Source organism: Spea bombifrons, chromosome 7 (genome assembly GCF_027358695.1).
Source record: "Spea bombifrons isolate aSpeBom1 chromosome 7, aSpeBom1.2.pri, whole genome shotgun sequence".
Taxonomy (NCBI): Eukaryota; Metazoa; Chordata; class Amphibia; order Anura; family Pelobatidae; genus Spea; species Spea bombifrons.
Genome location: NC_071093.1, coordinates 8,248,232 through 8,269,300, shown reverse-complemented (window position 1 = coordinate 8,269,300; position 21,069 = coordinate 8,248,232). Strand labels below are relative to the sequence as shown.

At 38.3% G+C, this 21,069-nt stretch overlaps 1 protein-coding gene across 1 annotated transcript in view; it reads left to right on the top strand.

The window, feature by feature from the left end:
* Positions 1–21,069, top strand: part of CCDC148 (coiled-coil domain containing 148) — a 36,887-nt gene that overhangs the window by 11,141 nt on the left and 4,677 nt on the right. Inside the window, exons 5-11 of the mRNA XM_053471876.1 lie at positions 6,796–6,899; positions 9,536–9,618; positions 12,449–12,612; positions 13,533–13,628; positions 13,715–13,881; positions 18,337–18,475; positions 18,754–18,960. Coding sequence (XP_053327851.1) covers positions 6,796–6,899; positions 9,536–9,618; positions 12,449–12,612; positions 13,533–13,628; positions 13,715–13,881; positions 18,337–18,475; positions 18,754–18,960 — 960 coding nt within the window. The remainder of the gene's footprint in view (positions 1–6,795; positions 6,900–9,535; positions 9,619–12,448; positions 12,613–13,532; positions 13,629–13,714; positions 13,882–18,336; positions 18,476–18,753; positions 18,961–21,069) is intronic.

Below are 21,069 nucleotides of genomic sequence, written 5' to 3'. Positions count from 1 at the left end.
TATACAATAGGGCAGCGTATACAACAAACACAGCCGGCCGCCACTCATGTTAACACTGCAATAAATCATGTGCAAAGCTGAGAAAAGCCTTTAAATGTTCGGGACAAGCATTACTGTTATAACCTTTTATAAACTTTGGTCAGAAACATATAAAAGATTAGGTATGCCTTGGAAAAAATGTCCAGAAGGGCAACCATACTTTCTGTCCAAAAATACATTTATACTACAGCAGCAAATGCAAGAGCAACTATAATGAAGCATATTCATTAAAGCTACATACCTGAAGTCAGTGGCATCCTGTGGCAGAGCCAGCATTATCTAATCAGCATACCTGGCAACTCTCCATGTTTGACCCGGGATTTCCGGGTGAGCACTGCTCCTCCGGTTCTCCGAGTGAAGACCCGAATCCTCCGGGTCGCTGGAGCGGAGTCTTGACCCGCCCCGCTCCACGCCCATTTTTCCTTTAAAAAACCCCGACGTCAGCGAGACCGCCCGCCGACGTCAGCAGGACCTCCCACCAATGTCAGCGGGAACGCCCACCAACGTCAGCGGGACCGCTCCACCAACGTCAGCGGGACCGCCCACCAACGTCAGCGGGACCACCTGCTAACATCAGTGTGCAGTACTGGCCGCGTCCCACAAGGGAAGGCTACGGGTAGCCGGAGCCCAGAAGTTCCCAGGTATGCTAATCCATTTCCCAAAGTTCTCTCTATTCTCCTCACCTATTCTTGCAAACACAGCATGAACCAATCAGAAACAACCAGCAACGAATCAACGAGGATGAATAATTATGTGGATCCTGAGAATAGTACGTTGGGGTAACTCTTGCCATGTTAGGATTTGGAATGTGACATATTAAGGGACATTTAGTTACCTGCAAGCCTGTTTCGATATTATGTTTTTTAACCCAAAGTAATGTTACTTGTAGTTTTAAACTGTGAATTCAGTGTATTGATGATAGGGTTCTGGAATGGATCTACCGTGAAGCGTATGATATAGAAAATGGCTTCTTTTAAAACGAATGGCTTCTGCCTTTCCGATCTGCGTATTGAAGTCATTATACCACGTTGGACCCGACGCTTCACGTTGCACGCTTTCTTTAGTTTTACTCGTAAAGAATACTTTGTAATGAAGTAAAGCGACTGGCACATAATCCCTTGAAACATACCTTTCTGTGAAATTGAAAGCTGATATTTTTTTTCATCCAGCTATGGATCATTAAAAATGAACCTGACCTGGTAAAATTAGTAATATAGATGAAAGAATCTCTGTTCCATACCCAGAGCCCCGTCGGAGGGATTTCTGAGAAATACATTACAGAATACCTTACCTTTTAATAAGATCCACGAGATATTTTATGAATAATATGGCATAATATTAAGACATTCGCCATATCGAATAAAATAGTATATTAAAATACAGGTGCAAATGTTAATATCCAGCTGTAAGAAACCTTTAATACCTTACATTCCAATAAGCCGCTACAATAAGCTTCAGTTCAACATAACTCAACATCGTTTTCTGTGATTTAACTAAAAGTTGAATTTGTCTTTTATTAAAATTAAGTTGTAAATTAGAGTATTTTTAATATTTACATAAAAACGGCAATGGTACGAATCTGTGATGGTCCTCTGTAATCCATTGTGTATTAATACAGTAGTATATGGCCATAGGTACCGGATAGATTGGACTATTCACTAAATCCTTATGCTGTGTTTACTTCAGATTCGTTAGATTACAATGAAGCTATTATCAGTTATTCACTCCCAAACGTGGCTCCCTGGACCCTGGATTTCAACTCTGCTTGATACATCAGCAGATTGTACTCTACGGAGATCATCGACAAGTCTATAAAGCGATTGATTTCAGTTTAGTAGCCATCTAGAACCTAAGCGTGTTAACTGAACAATGGATTAGGTTTTCAGATTCCACGATGCCCCTTGCAGCGACGAAACTGCTTGATTTATGTTCCTTGTGGATGGAATTTTATTTTTCTTCCTTGGGACTGCAGAACAATCCATGTCAAAGAAATCAGACGCGAATGGCCACTTTGGATGACGGCCTCCTGCCTCTTTGCTAGGCAGCTGTCAACAGACGCCGGAGAACTCCGTGCTCCTCTGAGATGTCGGTTCCTGTCTCGCTTATCTCAACCTCTTCACTTATTTGGCCAGGAAGCTACCAGAGAGAGCTTTGGTTTTGTGTCCTGTAATTGCTATAGTTTGTAAGTCAAACAAACAGAACAAAAAAGCCTGCGTAATGTCCTCCTCCTTTACAACCCCACATGAGGGTATTTGTTAGTAACACAAGGCGTGTGTGGGGGTAGGGGTTGGTTACAGACAGTGACCCCCATTTCTTATACCTGAATCTACCTTCCTAAACTGTTTGGTCGAGGGATGGTCAGTCTCTTGGTTTTCTAAATATCCAATGTATCAGAGAAAGCCCAATCCCCTGGGGTGCCCCCCCCCACCAGTCGTATCTCAGCATGTCGCATAAAGGGGCAGACAGAAGAAATTACGATAACTGGGGTTTTTTTTTTGTTTGTGTATTTGTCTACAGACAGAAAAATGCTGGTTGTAAAGCTCACAAGATTCTTCACAGCGCAACATCCCCCGTTGTTATTGCAGCTTTGATGGAAAGGAAGCTAGAGAGAAAAATGAGATTCATTAAAGTTTGCCAGAAACGATAGGGCTCTTTTTTGTATTTACAAAGTTAAAACTTGGCAGCTGCAGGACGCCATGAAAGAGAATAAAAAATAATTTTCAGTGTATGGAAGATGCCAGAAAACACAGTGACAAATTATACATGCAATAAATAAGATATATTGATATATAATAATAATAAGATAATAAGAAAAAGTATATTTTTTTCATATCAAAATGAAGGTTCTGCAAAAACCATGTATTAAGGATTTTCTATTTATAATCCTTATTTGGGACCAAGTACCCAAGAAGAGTTTGGTAACATATTTTAAAAACTAAAACACATTCAATCTTAATAAAAGTACAGATAAGGAGTAATGTTTATGATTTTCTTCTTTTCTAGATTACTAGTTAAAACATTTTTCTGTGCTTCTACTTCCTCCATCATCGAAACATAGAGGTCCTTTCATGAGTAAAATCGCAGAAAAGATTTACCTTCTTAAATAGCCGTTGTGTATATAAGCCGGTCTTTTATTCTTTTTTTTAGTTCCGAGAAAGTCACTGGCGTTCCTGGTAAAAATGTACATAATTGTACGTTCTGCAAACAATTTGAAATTGCAGCTCGTGAGACACTGTAAATAGTTTGTAGAATGGACCCGTTCATATCGAAGTTTATTGTAGTAATAAAAATTATTCGATTAAAAGTTGAACCATTTTTTGTTACCGTAAAATACATTTCTTCTAAATCCAAGCAACAATACGGATGGAATCGAGGGGCCTAATAATACAGTTGACGTTTAGTGTCCCAATGTGCTTCATTTAGCTGATGGACTTGTCGGCAGGTATTTAACTAAAGGTTGGATTGCTCTAGATGAATTCTATCACGGTGTACCTTTTGTCAGGTGTGAAGGGAGCAATTATTTTTCAGTTTGATGAAATGATAGACAACTTGTAGAAGACGGCTACAAAGAGGTCTGCGGCCCGATGAACAATATAAGAAAGCCTTTGAGGTTTCTCATGAAGCATAACAGAAAAAAAGACATCATTCTGTGATCACAATAACCCACCACGGCTCGCAGCTGTCACGTTATGCGCAGCTAATGTAAAAATGGCTGGCAGCGAGCCATCTCCCAGAGGGGCTACGATCAACCACAGCTGGACCTTACTGACCTCTGTGGACTTGCTTGTCGTTTCTTATAGGCGTGTTATCCAGTCTTTTAACGTAGAGGTCTGAATTCCCCCGGAAAGCTTAAGGTTGAGGGAGACACTACAGAACTGATGGCATCTTCAGCTATTCTGGGATATATACAATCAAACTTCCAGTGTAGCACCTCTCTGGGTGTTTATGAAGATTATCCGTTGAATCCTGAGTTGTAGGACAGTTGGAACATCTCAGCGTCTATGGTGACCCAAAACAAATAAAATTGTTGGGGTATCCCTGCATAAAATGCAAAGTTTAAATAAAATGTAATCAGCTTGCACGCAAGTTTTAGTAAATTATTATCATCTATTGTTTTATATAGTGCCATCATATTCTGTAGCGCTGTACAATGGGTAGACAGGACATAAATAGTATATAAGATAATAAAGATAATAATTTTACTTACAGAAACCGGTGAGGAGGGCTCTGCTCAAAGAGCTTACAATCTAGAGATAAGCCACACTCTTGTGTACCCATGGGGGATGTTCACCAGACACATAAGGGTCGGCATTATTTGTAGAATTTTCACATTATCAATGATTGCACTCACTGGCTATTCGGTTCTCCAATTTAAGTTTTTCCTTGCATGTAAATTTTTGGTTCTTTAAAATGTTGATTTCAAAGATGCATTCTTTTCATCCAACATTGTTTTTTTTAAACAGGTGTAAGGTGTAAGTTGCTATTACAAAGTACAGGTGCGCTGTATGAAGAGACAATCCATCTTCGATTCAATACCTCACGGCAAACGTGCTTCCCCGTGTGTGGGTGATTTATTTTCATGGGGCTCAGCGGTCCGCCCCGTACTGTATGTGAATAGAGGAATGATTTTTACCGTGTCAAACAAGAACGGCATATGTTTTCCTTCTTACATCAGCAAATACTTTGGAAGCTGAGAGGAGATCACATTACAAGCGAAACAGTGTAATATATCCAAAGACTTTGTGTAACTGTCAAAAAAGATCACTAGGTTTCAGGAGGTACACATTACCCGGGACTAGATGAATGAAGAGGGAGAGAACGTATTAGGAGAGCAATCAGACGAATGGAAAAGGGTGACAGAATGGCCTGAAAAGAAAGTAACTCATATATCAAATATCAAGTTAAACTTACCCCCAAAATTTCAGGTGTTGAATGAGGTTGGGCTAAAAATAAGTTCCATGGATCGTCTCCAGGATATCTGGCCGGCACAACAACCAGGCCTATGAAGAAGCGCTACTCTAGTGCGAAATGCGTAAGGCTGTTCACCATCTGTGTTTACCCACCACCATCTGCTGTATTTTTATCACTTCTATTGAAGAAGAAGAAACCTTCTTTTTTCCATTACAACTATGTTTTCCTTACCAAAAGTGATGCTGTTTCATGTGACCGAGGCTGGGTTACTTGTGGAATTTTGGAATTGCATTCAATATATTTTAATCACTAGGCTAAAGTAAAACAACCCCCCCCCGCTTCTTTATCTGTGACTTAAGTGAATGCCAAACGTTATAATTCCTAACACAGGTCACAGGTCTCTTGTTACTCACGTTTGTATCCAGGACCGCACTGGATATACACGGCTGTCCGTCGGGTATATCCAGCCGGCGGCCCCCACCGCTAAACCCAATCTGCAACTGGAGCCATACATTGAGTTGGCCAGCGGTCCATTGAGCATTTGCCCATTGTGCCAGATGTGCCGTTTTAACCAAAAGGATCTAATTAGATGACTTCAGAAGATCTGATTTTTGTACATATTGAATCAACTTCATATTCACATACTGTTAATTTTATATGCCTTCAGAATCTTCTGGGGCTCCTTAAAAAAAAAAATGTAATGTAATACTCAAATTAATTGATAATTACGTTTCTACTATTAATGATTACTATCATTCTTATAAAGAAAAAGCTCCTCGTTTTTTTCCTTTAGGGCAGTTTCTTGGCAGTTGGGCTTTTGAAAGGGGCAATTCACACCCTTAGACAGAGGATTCTGCTATGTAATACAAACATTATTCGTTCAAAGTAACCACGAAAAGGAGTTTTGTGTTTTTTAAGCTCTTGGGTGGGTGCAGCAGGAAGAAAGTTAGGAATTTGTACAATCACAATCTTGTGGGGTGGCAATATACAAAAGAGCTTATATTTTTAATACATAGGTGCAGTGACGGCTTACATAACATACTGTACCGTACAGGGACTTCCCAGATATCTGGAGTACAAGAACCCGCATTAAAATGAATGGATCCATTGTTTGAGCTGTAAGGAGAACTGCCAGATACAACGGATCCAACACGTCTCAGATCCCAACGTACAAAGCCTGCATTTTAACATCCATTAACTCCTTCATCAACGCAGAACATGTTGAGCTTCTAAATCCCCTTAAGGACAATGGGTTGTCCGTAAACCCATTAAGGACAATGCATTGTGAGCCTGTACATGTATGGGCTTTGTCATGAAGGGGATATATATATCTATATGCTAATGTCCAGAGCCAATATATTTTCACTTTTCAAGAGGGGCTCACTCTATTTTTTTCTTGAATTAGTATCAGATTAAAAATAGGTTTCTTTTTTAAGCCATATTAGCGATTTGTAGGTGTTCTCACTCTATTATCTTGGCTTAATCTACTAGACAAACACTCTAACTCATTATCATCCTGCCTTGTGGCAAGTAATAGAATGACTCAGTCTTATTCACCCAGTCTGACACTCTGATTAATTAACAGTCTAAGGCGCAACAGACTCCCTTAGCATTGGCATAAAGAACCACTTGAATGTGCTGTTTGAACAGGGAAAGTCAATACATTACATGCAACAATGGCAGCCTCCAGGTCTGCCGATAAAGGACGTTTATTGGAACAAAATGAGATGAAACCAAGTTTTTGTCAATGCCGATCGACATTACTGTATACAGTGCTGGGTTTATATTCAGAAGAAAAAAAATGCTATGGGACTTCCTCTTTGAATTATTTATTTTCTTACCTAGATCAAGAAAACCCAGCATGCCTCAAAGATATCAAAAGACCAAATGCTTGTGAAACAGCAGTCACAGGTGTGGTGGAAGGAATACGAACGACTGAACGAAAGTCGGTAAGACAAAGGAAACCCATAATTATAGCGTGTCTGGTAATTGATCCGGTTTCTGTTTCTTTTGTGTGTTTTTTTCTGGTTTCTTACCAGCTGTGGTGTCAGTGGAGTTGTGTATTGGTACCTATTGTGTGGTCATGATTTAATAAATGATCTGCCAGTTTTGTGTATAGATTTATACAATAAGACACTGGCTCTAAAAACAGAGGAGAAATCCACCCGAGAAGCAGAGTGATTAAGTTCATATGGACTGTTAAGGGCTCATGTAATTTATGAAAAACTGTTACAATATCATCCAGGATTTTACCCAACATTGCTTTTAAAGATGGCCGTTGCGATCCTCATTATCCATTTTCTTTAGTTGAGACAAAACATTAAGGATTCCAAAGGGCTTGCTGAATCGATATTTCCCTCGATATTTGGGTTAGAAACCAAAAAGTGGCTGTAAGAACCCAGGCTGCAAGCTCCTTCCAGCTCCCCATTTGTGGACATTAGGTGTAGCCTCTGCCATGAAGTCCTTTATGCTTACATTAATTATGATCATTGCCGGGATCTTATAAGTTTGATTATTTTGAAAGGTTCTGCAGTAGTTCTAGCATCTAGCATTGTCCAAAAGAGGGACTTACGACAGTTCTCAGATCTTCAACAGTCTTTTGTTTCAGATGGACTCAGATCTTTTTATCTTTATTTTATTGTATGCAGGAGTCATATGGCTTCATTTATTTATCGCCTTGTATACAGGAACATTCTAAAATATGTAACGCTCGTAGTTTAAGGTCGGTAGATCGACATGCTGTTTTAAGACAGGTTGGGGACATGGTCTACATAAAACTTTACGCTAAACCAAATGTACTTTCCAAGACCTTTATAGCAAAACCACTGTTACAAATTGTGATTTAATTAGACCATAAATGTCTTGTGGTGTTACTGAGGCTTTTTGCTAATTAGTTTGCTGGCCAGATTTCCCACCTATAATTTGTATGTCTAAGCAGTCACCAAATCTATTACACAGAGGAACATTTCCGTATGAATACACATTGCAAAATCCATGACATCAAACCTTTGCTGTTATTATACTCAAATGTGAATTCATTAGGGTCTTATTACCGTACAATGTCGGGGAACTACATAATACTATACCCAAAAAATACAATAGTATTCATAATTCATTCATATTGTTTGCTGGGTACACTAAATTATTATGTGACACAAACTAATAAGCTGACCTTCAGACTAAACAATAAAACGACCAGGTTTATTTGCTTAATCTGCTAGAAAGGTCACTTAATGGTCCATTTTCTCAATGGAACCCCACATTGAAATAAGCAACTGAAAATACCAGTTCACAAAGCTAGAAGCAACTGGAAAAGAACTGACTGGAAATAAAAACATAGTTCTGGTGTTCAGCTCTGTGGATAGAATAGTTTTGCATGTGGGCCATAGAGCTTCCACTCTTAATTCTGGATCAGAAGAATAAAGCTACCCAGCAGCAACAGGAACAATTACCCCCAAAACAAATAATATAACAAATAATACAATAAATATGTTAAAATCACGCTTGGTGCTAAAGTGCAAATGAGAAAAATATCAGTTAAACTTGGATAACCTGGTAGCATATATTGTAGGTGAAAGTCTTCTTACAACTTCTTACAACACATTTGTTTTGAAAAAAGAAACAATATCATAGCGTACAATGTGTTACAAATAAAAAAGGCTTGGAAGAAGCCTTTGGAGGTGAAACGCAGCCCAAGCTATTTTGGATTATGATGTAAATTTTGTCTGTTATTACGGACAATTATAGAGCTCTTTATCCAACTGGAAATTTAACACGTGAGATAGTTTAAATCTGTATTCTTTTCTATACCTTTGAGTGTAAATAAACATCTGTACTATTTTCTATTTCTTTCTTTTGAGTGAAGTCTGACATATCCTCTGCTCACGTTGGCACCGAGTACACTTTAACATTTTTATTGTTTTATTAAAAGATTAAAGCTGGCTTTCCAAAAGTCTAAATTTTAACTAAGCTCCTGCCTCCAGCAAGAACTCTCTGGAAGACTCTGGAATTTAGACAGAGGGAAGCCAATAACATTACATTCATATGATGCAGGCTTATTTGCTGGGTGAGAAGGTCGGGGAAGAAGATGTTTGGTTATCATCACTTTCAGATCTGCCCTCTCAGGGGGCTAAACCCACAGCAGAAAATGATTGCCCTCTAGTGTCCATCTGCTTGAAACGCAAGCGAAAAAAGACAACAAATTTCTAGTGGGGAGCCCCAGGGTGTATTTTGCAACCATTAAATTTATCATTTTTTATTCAAGCTCTACCTAAATATCAGGACAACTAAGAAGTAATAATTATTAATTCGGTAACGTGTAACATTGTTGCCACGTTTCCACCTACTAAACATTCATATTTTATAATTATTTAATTTTATATAATTATGTTAATGAAAAAAAGAGAAAGCGCTCCCTGAAACGTTTGTGCTTTGTGGCCTATATATAGTTTGATGAGCTTAAGCTCTCGTCCAAAAGATGTTCGACTGGCTTCAAAAGTTGTTTGGCTTCTTATAAATTCTACATTAATATTTAGTATAAACCTCTGTTATATTGTGAATTTATATTGATTTTTTTTTTTTGCAGAAATAAAGTAGAAAAACAACTCAAGGAGTTCCTGGAAGAAGGTGGTCTGACATCCCAGTTCTTTTCAGAAATGAATGATCTTGGTAGGTACCGCCATTTTGTTATACGGGCTTTTCATACCCTGTGTTAAATGCTCCATAAAACAACAACAATGCACACTGAGAGCCTACCTGATCGAGATAATTGATACACACAGTGCTGTAACGCAACGGAAGATACATGTCGCTGGGTGTTTAATAGAATTGAAGCCCAAACTTTCCCAATGGCCTCAAGTATCTACCATTAAAATTGTGAAATTGTGATTTTATCCTGAATCTGACAATTTCAGTAAATGAGCATTCATGTCCATTTTAGATGTTAGGAAATAAAGCTCATTATGCCAGCTAACCAGTTTAACTTTCTGAAAGCCAAATTAAATTAAATCCAATTCAATAAACTTGATATACAGATTTACTGTCCAATAAATCAAAATGCAATCTTGAAGAAAACCACCAGATGTAGATACGGGTAATTCAATTAGGCATTGATGACTACAAGTGCGCTGCTTTAAACTTCCCACGGCGAGGTTTTCACATCTTTTAACAGTAGCGATGAAGAAAGAATTCTATGGGGTACAGATAGGAATGTTGATAGTTTGATGAAAATCCTGGGTTCCAGCGGCACCTTTTTATGGCTCCTGTTGCATTCCACCTTATGTGAAGCCGTGGCTCCGACGGGCTGCTGGAAGATGGAACAGCCTCCTTACCGACACATTTACAACACGAGCCCTGATTTAGAATATAACAGATACAGCGCTGCAGCTTCCAGCTACTTGGTCAGGATTCGGAGACAGCTTGCTCAGAGATGTAGGCGGACGTCCAGCTTATCAGCCAATTCACTGCCTGCGAAGCTACCGAACTGCCTTATTAAATGAATGGCACGTAATCAGTCTGTGTGCTTAAATAACCCTAGGAACATACCAGTGCAGCTGCTCAGCTTTTTTCATCCATTTGTTTACAGCTCTACCCCGTGTGTACAACTTTTCTCTTTTTTTTTTTTTTTTTACTGCCCCTTCCATCTTGGCTTTCCCTCCCACCTGCTCCAGTTTTTGAACAACTCTTCATCCCGCCAAGGCTCAGTCCTAGGGTTGACCAAGTTGCATCCTAGTTGACTTTTAGTGCATATCAGGCATTCATCAGCTTGCGAGTTCATTTTTGATGCATATCGGAGTCCATTTTACATTTACTTCAATGCAATTTACTGCACGCAATATGGAGCATGAGTTGTTTATTGGAGGTAGAAAATGAAAATTAATTTTCCTTCACCCATTGCTATCAAGAAGAAATAGTATGTAAGTAACATGCTCAGTAGCACTACTATTACTAAGTAATATAAGCAGCGGCCAATGGAATGTATGCTAGCAGGTCATTGGTTTTCTGATAGCATACACGTGATTGGCTGCTGCTATTCCAAATCATAACAGGAGCTCAGCTCTCATTGAGTAGCGTTGGGTTTTCGGCTGAGCGTATCTAAGAAGCATACCGACGTATACACCCTGTTTTCCCGTAGATGCAGCTGGAGGAGTAGTTAAATAAGACAGAAATCTTATCTTCTTACTCCAGTAACTGATGAATGCATGAAAAATGCACTGGACTCCAAGCAGAATGGCCGCCATATTTAATTTCACATGAAAATATTGCTAGATTGTTTTTTTAGCATCTGGTCAACCGGCACAAACAGACCATTTTAATTTTGGTCTAGGTTTCTGTATGTACGTCTCTACACGTTAAAAAGGCTGACAAAAGTATGAAAACGATGTAATCTAAATGCACATCAATCGTTGGCACCACACGTTCAATAATCTACCTAACTATCCCCAAAAGCCTGCCTCGGAGGCCTGGCAAGCATCTGCCTTCAGGGCACATCCGGAGAGTTCCCAGGAATGACATGATACAAAGAAAATCCACTTTATCATGTCTTATTGCGTTACGTGGATAAAAAACATCCAAGCTGTATGTAACAGCGCCAACGTGAATAAATCCAATACAAAGTAAATAAAAATGAAACCATTCAATGCAATAAGGAAAACTTCTGAGAAGCAGCAAGGGAATATTGGATACAGGAGAGTGTGGAATTACATCAGCACAACATATTGCCAGTAATACGCGGGAGCGCGGCGTAGCTGCGATTCTAATAAAAACTAGCCTAAGGAGGGAAATTAGTACATTGCTGGAAACCGCAGGTGAGCGTGAAATAGAAGGTAGAATTCAGATCAGTTATTGCATTATATTTATCCCAGCTTTTAGATCAGCAAGAGATGCGGCTTCGTGGTTGATCTGCCATTTTTGCAGGGAAGTGGTTCAAAGCCATCCGTGGGTACGGTCACCACATGATGCACTTGGAACTTCTGAGGTCACATTGGGGCTTATTCCATGAACAACGTGACAGAGGGGATATGAAATATACCAAACCACCAACTAAACTTTGTATTTACAGCCAACTTTGTTGAGTTTCTCCTGCGAGGAGGGGACCCAAATAGTGCATAGTTAACCATGTAAGATCTTGCCAGAGGATTGTGCTTGGATTGTGTCATGGACATGGTGGATACATTAATCAGATTTGTTTTACTGTACTAAATAGTAGAAAATAACATATATTTATATATATATACTTTCACAGTGTGAAATGCATTCAACTGAACACAAGAATATATTGCCATTGGAGTGTGCAGAAGTGTTAAATTGTTAAATAAGTATAAATTAAGTTAGTAAGGAACCTTTCAGAGAAAAAAGAATTGGATAATTAACTTTTGGTGCCCTTGTGGCCCCGGAGGGAGCTCATAGCTTAGTGCTGCCACACACCAAGTCCCGCAGGAACTCAACAACTTCATTTTTTCCTTGCCATTAAGTGATAAAGCTTTCTGTTTGGAAGCAGAGCTGCGATTATCGGAGGATCGAGATCGCTATAAAGAATGCACAGTGCATCCCATCTGGCAACTAAGGGACGATTTAAAACACAGGATCGGGGAACTGCGGTATCACTCTCTCCACCAAACGCAGATGGAAAGTGACTTTCATCCAGACGGCATCATACAGCAGGTTGGCGTTTCTCGCTCCTTGTCCGTAGCAATGTTTGCTGACTTCATATGTTCCCGTTTTGCTAACATGTTACAATCATTAAGCAGCAGTAAGACCACAAACCTGGAGGGATCAACGGCTTCTGTTTGGCTCAGTTCAGGCAGGAGGCATAGCGGCTGTTTAAGTGCCAGGGGCCTTACCATCTGCTATGCCTCCTTTTGGCACACTTAGGGTTAAAGGATATTTAAATTAGCAGTTACAGAATGAATGGAGAAGAAGGGAAGCAATTAATGTTCCAGCAGATACCAGCATGTGAGCGAGTGAAGCAGGTTTCAGCGATGCTAAGAAGGTATAGGACATAGTTAAATGCTGCTACGTCTACAATCACCGAAAGTGTGACTTTTTAGAACATTAAGGCTTTTTAAGCTCCGACATGCAAATTTTGTTTCTTTAAAAATTATACATCAGCCTGATGGTTCCATAACACAATATTACTTTTTCAGCATTACGGTACTTATTATTAAATCTGGAATGATTTTTCTGCTAAAAGGTTGGTATGAATATAAAATTAGTTTGCATCAGAGCTATCACAGAGCTTAAAATGATTAACTGGATTTATACATTTTTTTTTATCCCACATTTATTTAAGGAATAAAAATGCCATCGGCCTGAATAAATTAAATGAACCATATTTGGTTTCATCATTAGGTTGATGTGTTTTCATGATTATTATTATGAGAATAAAAATAACCATTAGTTTCCTTAGAATTTTTATTCCTATCATAACATTTTCTGGTGGAATATGTTTTTTTTTAATAGATAATATAGAGAATATAGAAAATCTGAATGTGATTTTAATACTGATTTTTAATAACTGGTATCATTGCCGGTGTATACGGGGAACTTTTCATGGATGATTTTATATTTCTCTATTTTCATAGATAGAATCTGTGAAGGAACAGCAGAAAACGCTGATTACAAATCTTGATCAAGAACAACATATTTTAGAAGAGGCTCTTAAGGACTACGAAGCAACGGTAAGATGAACAGACATTTTAACAGGCTTATTAAAGTACAAGAGGCAGAGCGGACTGGTTTAACATTCAAATGTTTGTTTAATCAGGAATTATCAAGCGCAGAGGGAAGCAATGAGGTCCCTGCGGTGCTACAGGACTTGCAATGCCCTTATCCCGATTTGAAGTCTTCTGTGCTAAGTGAATATCAGAGCCTTGCTGAAAGATATCTCTCGAATATTCATGAACTTGAGATAAAAGTGAAGGATATAGACCGGTAAGTGATTCTGAAAGCGCTTGGCACTGTACTTAGAGGACAAGTCCATGCTCAGATACCTCTTGTCCTGTTGCCACTGACAGCAGAGCACCATGGAGAAGCCATAGAAATCCATTTTCAGCCTTAAAAAAACATCGTTACCCCTTTACCTTTGTGATATCCTCCGTTGTCCTCCTCTATTCCTCCAGGCCTGACATTTTAAGTCCAGTGTCTGCTAAATTCCTACAATTATATACAATTATCCCGCCCCATCACATTATCTCTCATCTACTGTTAAGTTGCTGATAGCTGTGCATTGGGTCGGGCAACCTTTGTGGGGAGAAGGGAGGGAACTTTAGGAAGACTCTCAGACTCAGGTCTCAGCATCCACATGATGAACGTTCAAACTAAATTATATTGATTGTTTTTAGCCTAAAAGATAAAATAAAAACTACATGTAGTTTTAAAAAGTTATATTTAGTTATGGCAAAAGCTTTGTCATCCCCTTTTAAGAATCCATATATATATAATAATACAAAGATCAATAAAGCTTGTGATATCTAGCATATGAATTGGCATCTCTAAAGCTATTCGTTGAGCACATTACTTTGCATTCTTTGTTGGCACTTTAAGAGTTAAGAATGTATTTCTACCTGCACATCTAATAAAATACATTACAATTAATTAAGGGATTGCTGATGTTACCCTTAGGCCTTTCAATGCCCAGACGCAGCACAGATTTCATTAATGGCAAACTGTGAGTTTTGCCTCTGATGTGTATTCGGAGGGTCAGAATAATTCTGGCTTATCTCTGCTCCCTGCGCCCTGCGGCTTCACATGCAAATGTATGAACTGACGGCAGGAGCACTGTATCCCATCTGTATTCAGCGGGGTTAACAGACATCGAGGGCAATGCTGGAATATTAATAGACTATTTAATTTACATTTAATGTGATGCGGAAATACAAAAGATAACGGGATCCGTATCAGCTGAGATATTGAAAACCATCGATCACTTTTATTACTGTTTCTATTAAATGTTCTGTTGTTTACATTGTTCAGATTTATACTTTCAATTTCTGACATCAGCCACAAGCATAGCCAGGGAATTTCTTCTTGAAATTTGGGTTAATTTCCCACAATCTCTCACTGAGATTGTTTTACAATCAGGTACAACAAGAACCATGTTCTTTAGATTCTCCCTGCACTGTTTTAGCAGACTATGCACTTGGCTTCGGTGCTAGAGATTGTCTACAATCTGCAATTCCTTTGTAAAGCTATTACCTGCCAGTTCCCTTGCCTGCTGCCATTTGCCTGCTGCCGGTCCTGTTTCTATAGACGATAACAAGTAAGAAGCCTAAAACTGCAGACAGCCATCTTCAACCAAATGCGTCTTCAGTACCTACAGTGGTGACATGTTGGATATGATGTCTGTAGAGGCTGTGCTGGCTAGTTACAGTCCTTCATAATGTAAATGGGCCAGATGGCTAGAACAAATAGAAACTCTTACAAATACAACTGTTACAACTTGAGTTCAGGATTCAGTAAATAAAGTTTGTAGGTTGCTTTGATCATTTATTTTGTCATAGAAAATATGAAATAGTTAAAATACTTTGACAAAGGCTTTTACATTACAAGGTGATCACAAAATGCTGGTTTGAGAGCCACCATCCAAATATTGTGAACCATCCCATCATCAATAAAGACAGCCTTGGATGGTAACCATTTCTGAGTTAATATAATCTGCTCATCAGTGAACGTGAGGTTCCACGGACTGCCATGTCTAATCCGGGAAATAATTCCTTTTTTTTCTTATCAGAAATATTCACCATAGGAATTTGTGTGGGTTTACCTTTTTGTATGATACAAGGGCTTGACATTTTATATATTGGCTCTATATTTATTACTTTTGACCCGTTCCTTAATTAAATAATAGCATTCTTCATTCTTATCCGAAAGCCAAAATAATATAAAATTCTCCTCTACAGTAATTGTAAAAGGATTAACAAAAATTGTATTTTAGGTAATCCACAAAATAGATGCAAAACAATGTTTCCATTTCACTTAGGACAAATTAGAGTATTATATTTAATACCAGAGTATTATAGGAAATAATGATTTAACATCTGAAATTCAATTACCAGAGCCGCCACTGCGACGAAATAGTGAGGCTTGTTATCTAATTTTCAATCATTAATGTTGTAAAGACAAAAGAATTGCAAATGTTTCTATTGCCAGTCACCACGGAAATAATGATATTAAAGGACAGGTTAGGAGCACAACCTAGATGGAATTCAATTTATCAGTCAATAAACGGAATCATTTATATTCTACTTTATGAACTAGAATGACATTTGTGATTTGTTATAACGGTGTCCTTAGAAACAAATATTCAGAATTGCTTATTACGAGATAGCGTTATATAAAGCGGAGAGCGCTAAATAGGAGACGTTTTACATAAATCATATGAACCGCCATCATTGCAAAGTACATTTCATGATGAGTGATATGTTGATGTACTGTGTTGCTGCCTTGCCAGGGGTCGCACATTTTGAATTACCTGATGAACCTTTGATGCACAAATCTAATTCAAGTCACATGTCTACGAACATAACCACCAAAGAGGAGTTACAGATTAAAGTCTAATGTTTAAAATGTAGTCTTATTCCTGTAGCAACTACACTATATGGACAAAAGTATTGGGACTGCTGACCATTACACCAACAGTATTTAGAATACGATGTCATAAAAGTCCCTGTTGTAACGGTCGGGTGTCCTAATCCTTTTGTCCATGTAGTGTATATTAAACCAGTTATATATTATTTATTATACCTATTAAATCAGGGGAAACCCCTGGTCTATGTTCTGTAGAACACGAGCAGTAGAGCATCCACTTTGAAGCTCTTCTGTTCTGGCGTGTCCCTCCCGCACTCATGATAATGAACATGCAAATGCATGAGGCGGTTATATGTTGGACCAACTCCCAGCATCACATTTCCACAGAGATCTGGAGAGATAACGCGGCAGCCCTAAAGAAACGCTTCTAGGAATCCTGCACAGTCCAGACATTCTAATAACCTACACCTCCAGAATGACATTGTGATGAAATGTATTATCTGAAGGATATGACCAGGGTCATTCACGACCATATACATTATTGTCTGTACAATCTAAATATGGTGTACAATATATATTAATCCATTTTAGTCTTGTGACTTGACATTTTAAGAAGACCTTTTGCTTATATTATAAACTCATTTGAACAGGGTCTTCCTACCTCTTTTGTTTAAGTCCAAATTATTTGGTTTGCAGCGTTGTCTGTTTTACAGAACAATGGATCCTCCATATATAGGTTTTGTCTCTAATTTAGCAAGCCATTAATTACGGTATATGCAGTTAGGTACAAATAACAATCAATGAAAAACTGGGCTTTTTCAAAGCAGAATTATTGGCTTTTTATGTTTTGTTTCTTTTTTTCCATATCTCACATCATCTTATCTCTTAGGTTCCTCCCATATCTCTTCATACCTCTCCACTCTCCTCACATATTACCTCCACTCCTCCACCAACACAACATCTACCCTAAGTCTCCTTCTACTGACGTGTACCCCCCACCAGACCCAACTTTCCTTGGCAGTCACATTGTGCCATGTCATTTTGAAGACAGAATGCCCTGATGTGTCACCCTGGGAGTTGACACTTGATATGACATCACTAACACCTAAGACAATAGTCACAACATCCGCAGCCTGGCTCCCATACCTCATGTCCATGCTTTTAGACATCTGAGACTATAGCCTTTTCTAGGCTTAATTGTCTACCATATTGTATATAAAGAGGGTCAGGGGATTGGTGTCTATGGGCTTTGTCATATAGGGCATAAGCTGGGCTTGTGGTGAGTGTATACAAGTTGAGAGCTAGAAACGATCCCTTCCATGAGCAGTGATTCCATGAGCTCAACTTTAAGCCCCCGGGCAAATGCCCCTACAATGCTTGAGCAGAAAAGCGTAATGTGGGGCATCTCATATCCAGCCATTGGCGTCACTTATGTCATTTGGTGGCCGTCTCACCGTCCTCAGTCCTGCCTCCCAGCATTATTAACAATTCCCATGGTGACATGCCTTTTATGAACAGAGATCCCACTAACGTGAACACAGTGTACCAACGCTGATTGTTCTAAAACCACTCCAGGGACGCAGACATATGTAGGAGGCTGAGATTTTAATAAGTGACAGTTTTATCCATGCAGGGAGATAAAATATGACTAAAATCAGGTGCTATGTTTTTTTTCTTACAGTTTCTTAGAATTTAAGTATGTTTTCTTCTTTTGCGAACTGAGCATATTTTTTTTTTTACCACAATGTAAGGATGTTTTTTTCTTAAATTAGCTGTAATAAATATCTTTTGATAAAACCATCTTTTGATGTTTGTGCTTTGTAGCATAGAGATAGCATTAAGATCTGTGTTTTCTTTCAGGGACTGCACATGGAGCGATGAGCACCATTGGATTTTTGGGTCCATTATTAGCCAATATCCACGTGACCTTCCCAACAGAAGAGCTTTATATTTAGACATGATGTCAAGGCAATTACCAGACAAATCAAGACAGGAACTGGTCAGTACATACTTCCGACGATGTTTTTCATTTTAATTAATTTCCAATACTTTACAAATAAAGTTGGGTAGCTTAATAATCACATGAAATGTTTTCTGAACCATATGAGATTGAATATGTGATCACAACACAAACTGGCACAATAGCGTTCTGAGTTTACCATGATATCTTTTCATGGCAGGTGTTTTTTTGGGGTTTTTTTTTTCAAACCGGTCGTATTTGTAGAATTCATTATGGGGACAAACAGCTATTCTGACATTTACGTGTTCCTTTTCCAGGTTAACCATGAAAAGATCTGGGACTTGCATCATTTCACAAAGGTTCAAAAAAGTGCTTTGACTGAAAACTGGGCTCGGTGTAGGAAGGACTTTATCATGAAGGCAGTAATGGCCATCAATGAAGCCTGTTCTGCATACGAAACAGAAAGGATTCTCGAAAATGACAGGAAAAAGCAGCAAGAGATCTGTAGTGAGCTGAAAGAAAAGGTGAGAAAAGATGCCAGATTTCTGGATATAGACAAAAAATTTCCCCCTTTTTACCCCAAAACATGGCAAAGAAGACGTCCTCCCTCTTTGGAGAATTATTTGGGTGTGGCTACAGGTTGTGGGTGTGGCTAGAGGGTATGGTTAGGTATTGTGGGTGTGGCTAGATATTGTAGGTGTGGCTACAAAGTCCCCTCACCTACATCAACATATACAGTATATGTGCACTCTTGTCACATTACATCTTTCACTTTGATAACGGACTCTTTTGTCCAAGGGGGGCATGAGTTGTAAATCTGAATACGTAGTATATTTTTAAAAGAACTCCTCCTAACTCATTCTAAAGGATGGAAGGAGGAATTACAATAATAGGCTTTTTAGCATTTACAGAATTTATATTCACAATAATTCAGATACCCAAGTGACAATAAATATAATTAATGGATTTTTTTAATTAAATGTTTTGTGTTTGGTTCTGTTATTAACAATAACATCATTGTTATTCTTTAAAAGCTTTTATAACTTATGACAGTATCGTTCACAGAAAAAAAAAATATTTATGAACGTGAGAAGATATTGCTGAAATTAGCTATGAATACTGAGCAAGAGAAACAGTGATTTAGGGCAAATAAAATCTTTTGTACAGCATACTGGTCGATCCATTGGAATTCTAAATGTGTTAAATTGACCCATGAAAGTGTAGCATTTTTTTTTCTCTGACAAATATTTGGAAGATACAGTTTGTCTGATTAATCTCCTCTTGAAAAGAACTTTAGTATCGATTCTTTTTGCCCACATACTGTTTTTCCCTGACGGATTCTGCTCTTAAGAAACCTTCGTTAGTTTGTCATTTGCTCGTTATTTGAAATATTGGCCAAACACCAAGATTTCCTCTGTACAATTTATCTTAAGAACATCTGTTGAGCAACACCCCGAGCTCCTGAAAATCTCTCTTGTCAGATTCATCTTTTATACCAAGCTGAGAAAAATCTGGTGCTTCTCATATGGGAAGCAATCAATAAGGAATTTATTTTCTCCGTCAAGATCACACAGCCTTAGTTAGACGTTAAATAAATGATAGCTTGCGACCTAATAGAGTGTTTTAAATGTAGCAATATTTCATTTCATACTAATCTCTATAATAAGACAGACTTGGGTAACTAACGTGAGGCGGAGCCAAGTAAGGGGCGGGGACAGTATATCATTGTTTTCAAACGGAAAAGCAAAACGCCTACTTACAAAACACTGTTGCATATAATTGATTGATAACCAGTATCAATTCACAAATCAGAAATAAAGACGCATCTCAGTGATTTAAAGCCCTTCACTTTTAAAACATGCTTTGGGATTTCTGTTTTGAATTGATTGCCTCACACGTATCGCTGTGGATTCATTGTTAACTTTCTTTTTTCGCCTATTGCGACAGATAAAAAGCTATGATTATCTAATAAACGTTCTTTTCTGTTCGTGCTTCTACATAGAGACCAGTTTCTTGAAGATAATATCTGCTCATTTCGTAGTCTTGTACATTATTTGTACAAATTTGTACCTTTTTGATGTTACAAATGGATATAATTAATTTCTTAAAAAAGGGAAAAAAAAATACCCTGTAACAAAAGTAAGATTATTTTGTAACTCTGATTTGCTTTAAAGAAATGCAAAAGCTCGATACTTTTTAAAGGATTTCCTATTTAACCGACTAAAATTAGTAGAATACGGGGCAAATTTCCACAGCACCAACTACCCAAGACGTGTGAGAAAGAAAGCGACCAAGAATGCAAATGTGAGAGAGTGTGAGTGAATGTGGACCAAATTTCGGACAAAAATTCCAAGCTTTTAGCTCTGTTTTCGTGGCGGGGTCTGGACCTTTTTTCTGAGCTTTGTACGAAACACCGAATTTACCAAAATGTTTTTGAACTTCTAGCTCATTATATGGCCACATGAGGGCATTGCAGGTAATTTCTGCCATTTGTTTGTGTATCCAACCTGTGCTTCATCTATTCCAAGAGGTCTGCAAACAGGAGATGTTTTTTTGGGATATCCCAGACTGGCAATAGGCATTTCTATTAAAAAACTACTCATCTTTGGACATAATCCACATAATCCCTGGCC